Consider the following 15,248-nt stretch of genomic DNA (forward strand, 5'->3'; position numbering starts at 1 on the left):
GAAATGATGGACGTGTAATGACATATACGCATACAGAGATTCTCCATATGTAATAACATGTATGGGTCATGTATGAATGAAATGATGGACGTGTAATGACATACACACATACAGAGATTCTCCCTATGTAATAACATGTATGGGTCATGTATGAATGTAATGATGGACGTGTAATGACATATACGCATACAGAGATTCTCCATATGTAATAACATGTATGGGTCATGTATGAATGGAATGATAGACGTGTAATGACATATACACATACAGAAATGTAACGTTAGTGTTTGCTGCTCCCTGCTGGCCAGTCCGGGTATGCACATGACCTGGTGCAGAATGCACTAACCTGCTCCCAGCAGGAGGCAGAGGTAACAGCGAAGCATTATGGGCCCCTTCTGTGGGCACATGTAACTAGTCTGTGCTGGCAAGGAGGAAACGTGTCATTGTAGGGTAATGGATGAACATTTATATAAGAGTTATTTCATTTGTTCCTGCGGAAACTCATCTACTACTAATAACAGTGTGGGGTAAGCAGGGAGAGTGACACCGGTCCGGGTATAAGCATAGGCCCATCATTATTCCCAGGATACACATGAACATTCCCCGAGTGTCCTGCAGTGTAGCTGAGTGATGTATTCCTGTGGTAGGGTGGCACCACCTCACCACCCACAGGCCTGCGCGCAGTACACTGTCCATGCCAGTAGGGGGAGCTGTAGTGGAAAGTAGCGGGTTCTCCTGATGGCTGAGCTTTGGACTGGTGACATCACGTCTGCAAAACAATCATACAAGATAAATGTAAGGTGATGACAATAAATCCTAACTTGCTGCTACCTGCTCCCTCCTCCCTATCTTCCCCATCTGTATCATGCCCGTCTGTCTGCCCCTCCCCTTGGGAATGTAAGCTCTTACAAGCAGGGCCCTCTACCCTCTTGTGCTTCTCCTTACTTTATGTTCATCTACTTCTTACCCACCACTAGGGCACCTAACACTTGGTGCTTATGTTCTGTTGCTTATTTGGTTGTTATGGCCACCAATGTATCAATGTATATTATCCATGTCCTTGTCCTGCATTGTATTGTATTGTAAGTCACTTTTTTAGTTATGTACTCTGTAAGGTGCTGCGGAACACTTGTGGCGCCATATAAATAAACGATAAGAATAAGAATAATTGAGAACCCTTAACCCACAATGACATCACAGCCAGTTACATCAGCAGACATGGTGGGAGAGGTCAGCAGGGGTCACAGAATGCACACATTGCTTTAGTGAGACCTGCCGCCAAGTCCGCTCTGTAGAAATATGACATAGTTATGGGGGAGATAGAGATGTCACACATAGCAGCCAATCAGAATCTAAAGATCATTTACCTGGTACATTCTATAAATGATAGCTATAATCTGATTGGTTGCTATGGGAAGTGTCCTCATTAGACGGTTTGTCATGATGACATAGGAGCAACTATTCAATTGTGAGGAGGAATTGTCCCAATTGGCAGCTACACAGAGATCCATGAATCTATAACATTACTATATGTAAAGATGGCCCACAGTCCCTTGGTTGTCAAAAAAAATCATGGGCCAAATGTAACAGGGTGAGAGGTTAGATAATGTGAGAGTTTAGCAGTAACCTCTGACACTTTTTAAACTTGGCCAATGTAATATAGTCTGAGAACATGGAAACTCCCCCAATGTAATATAGTCCGAGAACATGGAAACTCCCCCAATGTAATATAGTCCGAGAACATGGAAACTCCCCCAATGTGATCTAGTCCGAGAACATGGAAACTCCCCCAATGTAATATAGTCCGAGAACATGGAAACTCCCCCAATGTAATATAGTCCGAGAACTTGGAAACTTGCCCAATGTAATATAGTCCGAGAACATGGAAACTCCCCCAATGTAATATAGTCCGAGAACATGGAAACTCGGCCAATGTAATATAGTCCGAGAACATGGAAACTCCCCCAATGTAATATAGTCCGAGAACATGGAAACTCCCCCAATGTAATATAGTCCGAGAACATGGAAACTCCCCCAATGTAATATAGTCCGAGAACATGGAAACTCCCCCAATGTAATATAGTCCGAGAACATGGAAACTCGCCCCAATGTAATATAGTCTGAGAACATGGAAACTTCCCCAATGTAATATAGTCTGAGAACATGGAAACTCACCCAATGTAATATAGTCTGAGAACATGGAAACTCCCCCAATGTAATATAGTCTGAGAACATGGAAACTCCCCTAATGTAATATAGTCTGAGAACATGAAACTCCCCTAATGTAATATAGTCCGAGAACATGGAAACTCGCCCCAATGTAATATAGTCTGAGAACATGGAAACTTCCCCAATGTAATATAGTCTGAGAACATGGAAACTCACCCAATGTAATATAGTCTGAGAACATGGAAACTTCCCCAATGTAATATAGTCTGAGAACATGGAAACTCCCCCAATGTAATATAGTCTGAGAACATGGAAACTCCCCCAATGTAATATAGTCTGAGAACATGGAAACTCCCCTAATGTAATATAGTCTGAGAACACGGAAACTCACCCAATGTAATATAGTCTGAGAACATGGAAATTCCCCCAATGTAATATAGTCTGAGAACATGAAACTCCCCCAATGTAATATAGTCTGAGAACATGGAAACTCCCCCAATGTAATATAGTTCGAGAACATGGAAACTCGCCCAATGTAATATAGTCCGAGAACATGGAAACTCGCCCAATGTAATATAGTCCGAGAACATGGAAACTCGCCCAATGTAATATAGTCCGAGAACATGGAAACTCCCCCAATGTAATATAGTCCGAGAACATGGAAACTCCCCCAATGTAATATAGTCCGAGAACATGGAAATTCCCCCAATGTAATATAGTCCGAGAACTTGGAAACTCCCCCAATGTAATAGAGTCCGAGAACATGGAAACTCCCCCAATGTAATAGAGTCTGAGAACATGGAAACTTCCCCAATGTAATAGAGTCTGAGAACATGGAAACTCCCCCAATGTAATATAGTCCGAGAACATGGAAACTCCCCCAATGTAATATAGTCCGAGAACATGGAAACTCCCCCAATGTAATATAGTCCGAGAACATGGAAACTCGCCCAATGTAATATAGTCCGAGAACATGGAAACTCCCCCAATGTAATATAGTCCGAGAACATGAAAACTCGCCCAATGTAATAGAGTCTGAGAATATGGAAACTCGCCTGTCATTAGACTAAAAAAACTCTCATGATTTAAACTCTCATCCAGATAGTGTTACTGCTAAACTCTCACCCAATTACATTTGGCCCCACATGTGAAAGGAGCTTATGGTATGCTCATAAAAACCTGCAAAGTCTTCAGAGCAAACTATGGGGCCTCCATAGCACATAATGGAATCTTCATAGCATAGTGGTCTATAAAGCACCTGGTGGAGTCTTCAGCACAGTCTATAGGGTCTTCACCAGGTGCCACATAGATACAGTTGGTTGCTATGAGGCATTCAAATCAATTGCAGTTGTTATTTTGCATAGCAACTTGGTGGGATTGTCATCGCCACTGGTGGAGTAAGTATTGCTGTCTTCACAGGTAACCATGGGATAACCTGTGTCATTGGCTGTAACACACCTCAGATTTGTCTGGTTGGCTGTTCTGACCATCCTAGGGATAGGACCGCTAAAGACAGCTCCATATCTAGTACCCTAGCATAAACTAGTGCTACAGATTCAGTGGTCTGAGCCCTACTGGACAGTACCTGGTGAATGAAGCTGGACTCTTGTGACTTGGCTTCTCTTGCTGGTCAGCGGGTACCAGCTCTTATCTGGATCTTGGATCCACTCGGTGGCCTGGCAGTAATATTCGGCTTGATCTGTGGCCTGCAGTCTGGACACTGTCAGCTGGTACCAGGTGGCTGACACTTTCTCCAACCGGATCTCACTGGCCTGGTGGCGTCCGAGGAAAGCAGGCCCAGCAGATACAATGGAATGCTTGGAGAGGGTGAGAAGTGACTGCATAGAGTCCATACGTCTCTGATACCAGGTGACAGAGAAGTGCGTGTGCTGGCGAGTACCAGAGGATACCTCACAAGTCATGGTCAATGAGTCGTCTTCGCGAAGAGTCAGTTGCTCTGGTGACAATATCCGTACCCGTAGCAAGTCTGGGATCACTGCGGAGAGGGCAAGATTGAGAGCAGATAAACAGATAGAAGGCCCAGGCGTGGTTAGGAATAGATGGAGATGGTAATGGTTGGGTTTTTATGTGACGTAACAGGAATAATCACATGGAGACCTTTTTTGAAGTAATGGGAGGAGCTACAACTGGTTACTGCACCAAACAACTGTGGGGAAAAAATTATCCCAAATGGCAACTGCAAAAAAAGATGGATGGATGGAACTATCAGCATTACTGAGAGAGAAGATTGGCCCAGAGTGTAAACTTTACCAACAAGTCATGTTCACCCCTATGGGGTCTTAACAGCAGGGAGAAGTTATCGAAAAGGGATATATAGGGTCACAGTAGGAGTTATAGGCTGGGGTTATATAGGGTCACAGTAGGAGTTATAGGCTGGGGTTATATAGGGTCACAGTAGGAGTTATAGGCTGGGGTTATATAGGGTCACAGTAGGAGTTATATGGAGGGTCACAGTAGGAGTTGTAGGGAGGGGCTATATAGGGTCACAGTAGGAGTTGTAGGGAAGGGTTATATAGGGTCACAGTAGGAGTTGTAGGGAGGGGTTATATAGTGTCACAGTAGGAGTTGTAGGGAGGGGTTATATAAGGTCACAGTAGGAGTTGTAGAGAGGGGTTGTATAGGGTCACAGTAGGATTTAAAGGGAGGGATTATATAGGGTCACAGTGGGACTTGTAGGGAGGGATTATATAGGGTCACAGTAGGAGTTGTAGGCTGGGGTTATATAGGGTCACAGTAGGAGTTATATGGAGGGTCACAGTAGGAGTTGTAGGGAGGGATTATATAGGGTCACATTAGGAGTTGTAGGGAAGGGTAATACAGGGTCACAGTAGGAGTTGTAGGGAAGGGTTATACAGGGTCACAGAAGGAGTTATAGGGAGGGGTTATATAGTGTCACAGTAGGAGTTGTAGGGAGGAGTTATATAGGGTCACAGTAGGAGTTGTAGGGAGGGGCTATATAGGGTCCTGGTAGGAGTTGTAGGGAGGGGTTATATAGGGTCCCAGTGGGAGTTGTAGGGAGGGATTATATAGGGTCACATTAGGAGTTGTAGGGAAAAGTTATATAGGGTCACAGTAGGAGTTGTAGGGATTGGTTATATAGGGTCACAGTAGGAGTTGTAGGGATGGGTTGTTTAGGGTTCCGGTAGGAGTTGTAGGGAGGGTTTGTATAGGGTCCCAGTAGGAGTTGTAGGGAGGGGTTGTATAGGGTCCCAGTAGGAGTTGTAGGAAGGGGTTATATAGGGTCACAGTAGGAGTTGGGAGGATTAGTTATATAGGGTTACAGTAGGAGTTGTAGAGAGGAGTTATATAGGGTCACAGCAGGAGTTGTAGGGAGGGGTTATATAGTGTCACAGTAGGAGTTGTAGGGAGGAGTTATATAGGGTCACAGTAGGAGTTGTAGGGAGGAGTTATAAAGGGTCACAGTAGGAGTTGTAGGGAGGGGTTGTTTAGGGTTCCGGTAGGAGTTGTAGGGAGGGGTTGTATAGGGTCCTGGTAGGAGTTGTAGGGAGGGGTTGTATAGGGTCCCAGTAGGAGTTGTAGGGAGGGGGTATATAGGGTCTCAGTAGGATTTGTAGGGAGGGGTTGTTTAGGGTTCAGGTAGGAGTTGTAGGGAGGTGTTGTATAGGGTCCCGGTAGGAGTTGTAGGGAGGGGTTGTATAGGGTCCCAGTAGGAGTTGTAGGGAGGGGTTATATAGGGTCACAGTAGGAGTTGGGGGATTAGTTATATAGGGTCATAGTAGGAGTTGTAGAGAGGAGTTATATAGGGTCACAGCAGGAGTTGTAGGGAGAGGTTATATAGAGTCACAGTAGGAGTTGTAGGGAGGAGTTATATAAGGTCACAGTAGGAGTTGTAGGGAGAAGTTATATAGGGTCACAGTAGGAGTTGTAGGGAGGGGTTGTTTAGGGTTCCAGTAGGAGTTGTAGGGAGGGGTTGTATAGGGTCCCAGTAGGAGTTGTAAGGAGGGGTTGTATAGGGTCCCAGTAGAGTTGTAGGGAGGGGTTATATAGGGTCACAGTAGGAGTTGGGGGGATTAGTTATATAGGGTCACAGTAGGAGTTGTAGAGAGGAGTTATATAGGGTCACAGTAGGAGTTGTAGGGAGGAGTTATATAGGGTCACAGTAGGAGTTGTAGGGAGGAGTTATAAAAGGTCACAGTAGGAGTTGTAGGGAGGGATTTATATAGGGCCACAGTAGGAGTTGTAGGAAGGAGTTATATAGGGTCACAGTAGGAGTTATAGGGAGGTGTTATACAGGGTCACAGTAGGAGTTGTAGGGAGGGATTATATAGGGTCACAGTAGGAGTTATAGGGAGGGGTTATACAGGGTCTTAATAGGAGTTGTAGGAAGGAGTTATATAGGGTTACAGTAGGAGTTGTAGGGAAGGGTTATATAGGGTCACAGTAGGTGTTGTATGGAGGGGTTATACATTGTCACAGTAGAAGTTGTAGAGAGGGGGTTATATAGGGTCACAGTAGGAGTTATAGGGAGGGGTTACACAGGGTCTTAGTAGGAGTTGTAGGAAGGAGTTATATAACATCACAGTAGGAGTTGTAGGGAGGAGTTATATAGGGTCACAGTAGGCGTTGTAGGGAGGGGTTATATAGGGTCACAGTTGGAGTTATAGGGAGGGGTTATACAGGGTCACAGTTAGAGTTGTAGGGAGGGGTTATATAGGGTCACAGTAGGAGTTGTAGGGTAGGGTTATATAGGGTCACAGTAGGAGTTGTAGGGAGGTGTTATATAGGGTCACAGTAGGAGTTGTAGGGAAGGGTTATATAGGGTCACAGTAGGAGTTGTAGGGAAGGGTTATATAGGGTCACAGTAGGAGATGTAAGGAGGAATTATATAGGATCACAGTAGGAGTTATAGGGAGGAGTTATATAGAGTCACAGTAGGAGTTGTAGGAAGGAGTTATATATGGTCACAGTAGGAGTTGCAGGGAGATGTTATATAGGGTCACAGTAGGATTTATAGGGAGGGGTTATACAGGATCTTAATAGGAGTTGTACGAAGGAGTTATATAGGGTCACAGTAGGAGTTGTAGGGAAGGGTTATATAGGGTCACAGTAGGAGTTGTATGGAGGGGTTATATAGGGTCACAGTAGGAGTTGTTGGGAAGGGTTATACATTGTCACAGTAGAAGTTGTAGGGAGGGGGTTATATAGGGTCACAGTAGGAGTTATAGGGAGGGGTTACACAGGGTCTTAGTAGGAGTTGTAGGAAGGAGTTTTACAACATCACAGTAGGTGTTGTAGGTAAGGGTCATATAGGGTCACAGTAGGAGTTATAGGGAGGGGTTATACAGGGTCTTAATAGGAGTTGTAGAAAGGAGTTATATAGGGTCACAGTAGGAGTTGTAGGGAGGGGTTATACAGGGTCACAGTTAGAGTTGTAGGGAGGGGTTATATAGGGTCACAGTAGGAGTTGTAGGGAAGGGTTATATAGGGTCACAGTAGGCGTTGTAGGGAGGGGTTATATAGTGTCACAGTTGGAGTTATAGGGAGGGGTTATACAGGGTCACAGTTAGAGTTGTAGGGAGGGGTTATATAGGGGCACAGTAGGAGTTGTAGGGAAGGGTTATATAGGGTCACAGGCGGAGTTGTAGGGAGGTGTTTTAAAGGGTCCCAGTAGAGTTGTAGGGAGGGGTTATATAGGGTCATAGTAGGAGTTGGGAGGATTAGTTATATAGGGTCACAGTAGGAGTTGTAGAGAGGAGTTATATAGGGTCACAGCAGGAGTAGTAGGGAGGAGTTATATAGGGTCACAGTAGGAATTGTAGGGAGGGATTTATAAGGCCACAGTAGGAGTTGTAGGAAGGAGTTATATAGGGTCACAGTAGGAGTTGCAGGGAGGGGTTATATAGGGTCACAGTAGGAGTTGTAGGGAGGGATTATATAGGATCACAGTAGGAGTTATAGGGAAGGGTTATACAGGGTCTTAATAGGAATTGTAGGAAGGAGTTATATAGGGTCACAGTAGGAGTTGTAGGGAAGGGTTATCTAGGGTCACAGTAGGTGTTGTATGGAGGGGTTATACATTGTCACAGTAGAAGTTGTAGAGAGGGGGTTATATAGGGTCACAGTAGGAGTTATAGGGAGTGGTTACACAGGGTCTTAGTAGGAGTTGTAGGAAGGAGTTATATAACATCACAGTAGGAGTTGTAGGGAGGGGTTATATAAGGTCACAGTAGGCGTTGTAGGGAGGGGTTATATAGGGTCACAGTTGGAGTTATATATAGGGGTTATACAGGGTCACAGTTAGAGTTGTAGGGAGGGGTTATATAGGGTCACAGAAGGAGTTGTAGGGAAGGGTTATATAGGGTCACAGTAGGAATTGTAGGGAAGGGTTATATAGGGTCACAGTAGGAGTTGTAGGGAAGGGTTATATAGGGTCACAGTAGGCGTTGTAGGGAGGTGTTATATAGGGTCACAGTAGGAGTTATAGGGAGGGGATATATAGGGTCACAGTAGGAGTTGTAGGAATGAGTTATATAAGGTCACAGTAGGAGTTGTAGGGAGGAGTTATATAGGGTCACAGTAGGAGTTATAGGGAGGTGTTATACAGGGTCACAGTAGGAGTTGTAGGGAGGGATTATATAGGGTCACAGTAGGAGTTATAGGGAGGGGTTATACAGGGTCTTAATAGGAGTTGTAGGAAGGAGTTATATAGGGTTACAGTAGGAGTTGTAGGGAAGGGTTATATAGGGTCACAGTAGGTGTTGTATGGAGGGGTTATACATTGTCACAGTAGAAGTTGTAGAGAGGGGGTTATATAGGGTCACAGTAGGAGTTATAGGGAGGGGTTACACAGGGTCTTAGTAGGAGTTGTAGGAAGGAGTTATATAACATCACAGTAGGAGTTGTAGGGAGGAGTTATATAGGGTCACAGTAGGCGTTGTAGGGAGGTGTTGGAGTTATAGGGTCACAGTTGGAGTTATAGGGAGGGGTTATACAGGGTCACAGTTAGAGTTGTAGGGAGGGGTTATATAGGGTCACAGTAGGAGTTGTAGGGAAGGGTTATATAGGGTCACAGTAGGAGTTGTAGGGAGGTGTTATATAGGGTCACAGTAGGAGTTGTAGGGAAGGGTTATATAGGGTCACAGTAGGAGTTGTAGGGAAGGGTTATATAGGGTCACAGTAGGAGATGTAAGGAGGAATTATATAGGATCACAGTAGGAGTTATAGGGAGGAGTTATATAGAGTCACAGTAGGAGTTGTAGGAAGGAGTTATATAGGGTCACAGTAGGAGTTGCAGGGAGATGTTATATAGGGTCATAGTAGGAGTTATAGGGAGGGGTTATACAGGATCTTAATAGGAGTTGTAGGAAGGAGTTATATAGGGTCACAGTAGGAGTTGTAGGGAAGGGTTATATAGGGTCACAGTAGGAGTTGTATGGAGGGGTTATATAGGGTCACAGTAGGAGTTGTTGGGAAGGGTTATACATTGTCACAGTAGAAGTTGTATGGAGGGGGTTATATAGGGTCACAGTAGGAGTTATAGGGAGGGGTTACACAGGGTCTTAGTAGGAGTTGTAGGAAGGAGTTATACAACATCACAGTAGGTGTTGTAGGTAAGGGTTATATAGGGTCACAGTAGGAGTTATAGGGAGGGGTTATACAGGGTCTTAATAGGAGTTGTAGGAAGGAGTTATATAGGGTTACAGTAGGAGTTGTAGGGAAAGGTTATATAGGGTCACAGTAGGAGTTGTTGGGAAGGGTTATACATTGTCACAGTAGAAGTTGTAGAGGGGGTTATATAGGGTCACAGTAGGAGTTATAGGGAGGGGTTACACAGGGTCTTAGTAGGAGTTGTAGGAAGGAGTTATATAACATCACAGTAGGAGTTGTAGGGAGGAGTTATATAGGGTCACAGTAGGCATTGTAGGGAGGTGTTGGAGTTATAGGGTCACAGTTGGAGTTATAGGGAGGGGTTACACAGGGTCTTAGTAGGAGTTGTAGGAAGGAGTTATATAACATCACAGTAGGAGTTGTAGGGAGGAGTTATATAGGGTCACAGTAGGCGTTGTAGGGAGGTGTTGGAGTTATAGGGTCACAGTTGGAGTTATAGGGAGGGGTTATACAGGGTCACAGTTAGAGTTGTAGGGAGGGGTTATATAGGGTCACAGTAAGAGTTGTAGGGAAGGGTTATATAGGGTCACAGTAGGAGTTGTAGGGAGGTGTTATATAGGGTCACAGTAGGAGTTGTAGGGAAGGGTTATATAGGGTCACAGTAGGAGTTGTAGGGAAGGGTTATATAGGGTCACAGTAGGAGATGTAAGGAGGAATTATATAGGATCACAGTAGGAGTTATAGGGAGAAGTTATATAGAGTCACAGTAGGAGTTGTAGGAAGGAGTTATATAGGGTCACAGTAGGAGTTGCAGGGAGATGTTATATAGGGTCATAGGAGTTATAGGGAGGGGTTATACAGGATCTTAATAGGAGTTGTAGGAAGGAGTTATATAGGGTCACAGTAGGAGTTGTAGGGAAGGGTTATATAGGGTCACAGTAGGAGTTGTATGGAGGGGTTATATAGGGTCACAGTAGGAGTTGTTGGGAAGGGTTATACATTGTCACAGTAGAAGTTGTATGGAGGGGGTTATATAGGGTCACAGTAGGAGTTATAGGGAGGGGTTATACAGGGTCATAATAAGAGTTGTAGGACGGAGTTATATAGGGTCACAGTAGGAGTTGTAGGGAGGGGTTATATAGGGTCACAGTAGGAGTTGTAGGGAGGGGTTATACAGGGTCACAGAGTTGTAGGGAGGGGTTATATAGGGTCACAGTAGGAGTTGTAGGGAAGGGTTATATAGGGTCACAGTAGGCGTTGTAGGGAGGGGTTATATAGTGTCACAGTTGGAGTTATAGGGAGGGGTTATACAGGGTCACAGTTAGAGTTGTAGGGAGGGGTTATATAGGGGCACAGTAGGAGTTGTAGGGAAGGGTTACATAGGGTCACAGTCGGAGTTGTAGGGAGGTGTTTTAAAGGGTCCCAGTAGAGTTGTAGGGAGGGGTTATATATAGGGTCACAGTAGGAGTTGTAGGAAGGAGTTATATATGGTCACAGTAGGAGTTGCAGGGAGATGTTATATAGGGTCACAGTAGGATTTATAGGGAGGGGTTATACAGGATCTTAATAGGAGTTGTAGGGAGGTGTTTTAAAGGGTCCCAGTAGAGTTGTAGGGAGGGGTTATATAGGGTCACAGTAGGAGTTGGGAGGATTAGTTATATAGGGTCACAGTAGGAGTTGTAGAGAGGAGTTATATAGGGTCACAGCAGGAGTTGTAGGGAGGAGTTATATAGGGTCACAGTAGGAGTTGTAGGGAGGAGTTATATAAGGTCACAGTAGGAGTTGTAGGGAGGGATTTATATAGGGCCACAGTAGGAGTTGTAGGATGGAGTTATATAGGGTCACAGTAGGAGTTGCAGGGAGGGGTTATATAGGGTCACAGTAGGAGTTATAGGAGGTGTTATATAGGGTCACAGTAGGAGTTGTAGGGAGGGATTATATAGGGTCACAGTAGGAGTTATAGGGAGGGGTTATACAGGGTCTTAATAGGAGTTGTAGGAAGGAGTTATATAGGGTCACAGTAGGAGTTGTAGGGAAGGGTTATCTAGGGTCACAGTAGGTGTTGTATGGAGGGGTTATACATTGTCACAGTAGAAGTTGTAGAGAGGGGGTTATATAGGGTCACAGTAGGAGTTATAGGGAGGGGTTACACAGGGTATTAGTAGGAGTTGTAGGAAGGAGTTATATAACATCACAGTAGGAGTTGTAGGGAGGGGTTATATAGGGTCACAGTAGGCATTGTAGGGAGGGGTTATATAGGGTCACAGTTGGAGTTATAGGGAGGGGTTATACAGGGTCACAGTTAGAGTTGTAGGGAGGGGTTATATAGGGTCACAGTAGTAGTTGTAGGGAAGGGTTATATAGGGTCACAGTAGGAGTTGTAGGGAAGGGTTATATAGGGTCACAGTAGGAGTTGTAGGGAAGGGTTATATAGGGTCACAGTAGGAGTTATAGGGAGGGGATATATAGGGTCACAGTAGGAGTTGTAGGAAGGAGTTATATAAGGTCACAGTAGGAGTTGTAGGGAGGAGTTATATAGGGTCACAGTAGGAGTTGTAGGGAAGGGTTATATAGGGTCACAGTAGGAGATGTATGGAGGAATTATATAGGATCACAGTAGGAGTTATAGGGAGGAGTTATATAGGGTCACAGTAGGCGTTGTAGGAAGGAGTTATTTAGGGTCACAGTAGGAGTTGCAGGGAGATGTTATATAGGGTCACAGTAGGAGTTATAGGGAGGTGTTATACAGGGTCTTAATAGGAGTTGTAGGAAGGAGTTATATAGGGTCACAGTAGGAGTTGTAGGGAAGGGTTATATAGGGTCACAGTAGGAGTTGTTGGGAAGGGTTATACATTGTCACAGTAGAAGTTGTAGGGAGGGGGTTATATAGGGTCACAGTAGGAGTTATAGGGAGGGGTTACACAGGGTCTTAGTAGGAGTTGTAGGAAGGAGTTATACAACATCACAGTAGGAGTTGTAGGGAGGGGTTATATAGGGTCACAGTAGGAGTTGTAGGGAGGGGTTATACAGGGTCACAGTTAGAGTTGTAGGGAGGGGTTATATAGGGTCACAGTAGGAGTTGTAGGGAAGGGTTATATAGGGTCACAGTAGGAGTTGTAGGGAGGAGTTATATAGGGTCACAGTAGGAGTTATAGGGAGGGGTTAAATAGGGCCACAGTAGGGAGGGGTTATACAGTAAGGAGGAGTTATTTAGGACCACAGTAAGTTGCAGGGAGGGGTTATATAGGGTCACAGTAGAAGTTGTAGGAAGGAGTTCTATAGAGTCACATTAGGAATTGTAGGGAGGGGTTATATAGAGTCACAGTAGGAGTTGTAGGGAGGAGTTTTATAGAGTCACATTAGGAGTTGTAGGGAGGATTTCTATAGAGTCACATTAGGAGTTGTAGGGAGGAGTTCTATAGAGTCACATTAGGAGTTGTAGGGAGGAGTTCTATAGAGTCACATTAGGAGTTATAGGGAGGGGTTATATAGGGTCACAGTAGGGAGGGGTTATACAGTAAGTAGGAGTTATTTAGGACCACAGTAAGTTGCAGCGAGGGGTTATATAGGGTCACAGTAGGAGTTGTAGGAAGGAGTTTTATAGAATCACATTAGGAGTTGTAGGCAGGAGGTCTATAGAGTCACATTAGGAGTTGTAGGGAGGGGTTATATAGAGTCACAGTAGGAGTTGTAGGGAGGAGTTTTATAGAATCACATTAGGAGTTATAGGGAGGGGTTATATAGGGTTACAGTAGGAGTTATAGGGAGGGGTTATATAGGACCACAGTAGGAGTTGTAGGGAAGGGTTATATAAGGTCACAGTATGAGTTGTAGGGAAGGGTTATATAAGGTCACAGTAGGAGTTGTAGGGAGGGGTTATATAGGGTCACAGTAGGAGTTGTAGGAAGGAGGTCTATAGAGTCACATTAGGAGTTGTAGGGAGGGGTTATATAGAGTCACAGTAGGAGTTGTAGGGAGGTGTTCTATAGAGTCACATTAGGAGTTGTAGGGAGGTGTTATATAGGGTTACAGTAGGAGTTATAGGGTGGGGTCAGATAGGACCACAGTAGGAGTTCTAGGGAAGGGTTATATAAGGTCACTGTAGGAGTTGTATGGAAGTTGGAGTTATAGGGAGGGTTATATGGGGTTCATAGGTGGAGCTCTAGGAAGTAGGGAATGAAAGAGTTGAAGAGTTATAAAGAGTATGGATTATATAGAGTAATATGAGGAGTTATAGGGGGTAGGGATTATATAGAGTCATAGAAGGAGATGTAGGGAGTAGGTATTATATAGTCACAGGAGGAGTTATAGGGAGAAGGGAATATATAGAGACTCATAGGATGAGTTATAGGCAGCAGTGATTATATGGAGTCGTAGGAGGATTTATAGGGAGTAGACATTATATAGAGTAATAGGAGGAGATATAGGGAGTAGGGATTATATAGTCATATGAGGAGTTATAGGGAGTAGGGATTATATAGAGTCATAGGAGGAGTGATAGAGAGTAGGGATTATATAATCATAGGAGGAGTTATAGGCAGTAGGGATTATATAGAGTAATAGGAGGAGTTATAGGCAGTAGGGAATATATCGAGTAACAGGAGGAGTTATAGGGAGTAGGGATTATTTAGAGTCAGGAGGAGATATAGGGAGTAGGGATTATATAGAGTCATAGCAGGAGTTATAGGGAGTAGGGATTATATAGAGTCATAGCAGCAGTTATAGGGAGTAGGGATTATATAGAGTCATAGCAGGAGTTATAGGGAGTAGGGATTATATAGAGTCATAGCAGCAGTTATAGGGAGTAGGGATTATATAGAGTCATAGCAGGAGTTATAGGGAGTAGGGATTATATAGAGTAATAGAAGGAGACAAAGGAAGTAGGGATTATATAGAGTAATAGGAGGAGATATAGGGAGTAGGGATTATATAGTCAGAGGAGTTATAGGGAGTAGGGATTATGTAGAGTCATAGGAGTTATAGGGAGTAAGGATTATATAGAGTCACAGGAAGAGTTATAGGGAGTATGGATTATATAGAGTCATAGGAGTATTCATTGTCAGTAGGGATTATATAGAGTCACAGGAGATATAGTTAGTAGGGATTATATAGAGTCATAGTAAGAGATATAGGGAGTATGGATTATATAGAGTCATAGGAGTATTTATTGTCAGTAGGGATTATATAGAGTGATAGTAAGAGATATAGGGAGTAGGGATTACCTAGAGTAATAGGAGGAGTTATAGGGAGTAGGGATTATACAGAGTCATAGGAGGAGATATAGGGAGTAGGGATTATATAATGTAATAGGAGGAGTTATAGGGAGTAGGGATTATATAGAGTCATAGGAGGAGATATAGGGAGTAGGGATTATTTTGAATCATAGGAAAAATTATAGGGAGTTAGGATTATATAGAATCATAGGAGGAGTTATAGGCAGTAGGGATTATATAGAATCATAGGAGGAGTTATAGGGAGTAGGGATCATA

The 15,248-nt window shown here is 44.0% G+C and overlaps 1 protein-coding gene across 1 annotated transcript in view; it reads right to left on the bottom strand.

The window, feature by feature from the left end:
* Positions 1 to 659: 659 nt before the first annotated feature.
* Positions 660 to 15,248, bottom strand: part of LOC148431216 (immunoglobulin superfamily member 2-like) — a 155,749-nt gene continuing 141,160 nt past the window's right edge. Inside the window, exons 3-4 of the mRNA XM_088466212.1 lie at positions 3,755 to 4,165; positions 660 to 769 (exon numbers count right to left, since the gene is read on the bottom strand). Coding sequence (XP_088322338.1) covers positions 660 to 769; positions 3,755 to 4,165 — 521 coding nt within the window. The remainder of the gene's footprint in view (positions 770 to 3,754; positions 4,166 to 15,248) is intronic.

This window comes from Taudactylus pleione, unplaced genomic scaffold (genome assembly GCF_031769625.1).
Source record: "Taudactylus pleione unplaced genomic scaffold, aTauple2 ptg002653l, whole genome shotgun sequence".
NCBI classification, from domain to species: Eukaryota; Metazoa; Chordata; class Amphibia; order Anura; family Myobatrachidae; genus Taudactylus; species Taudactylus pleione.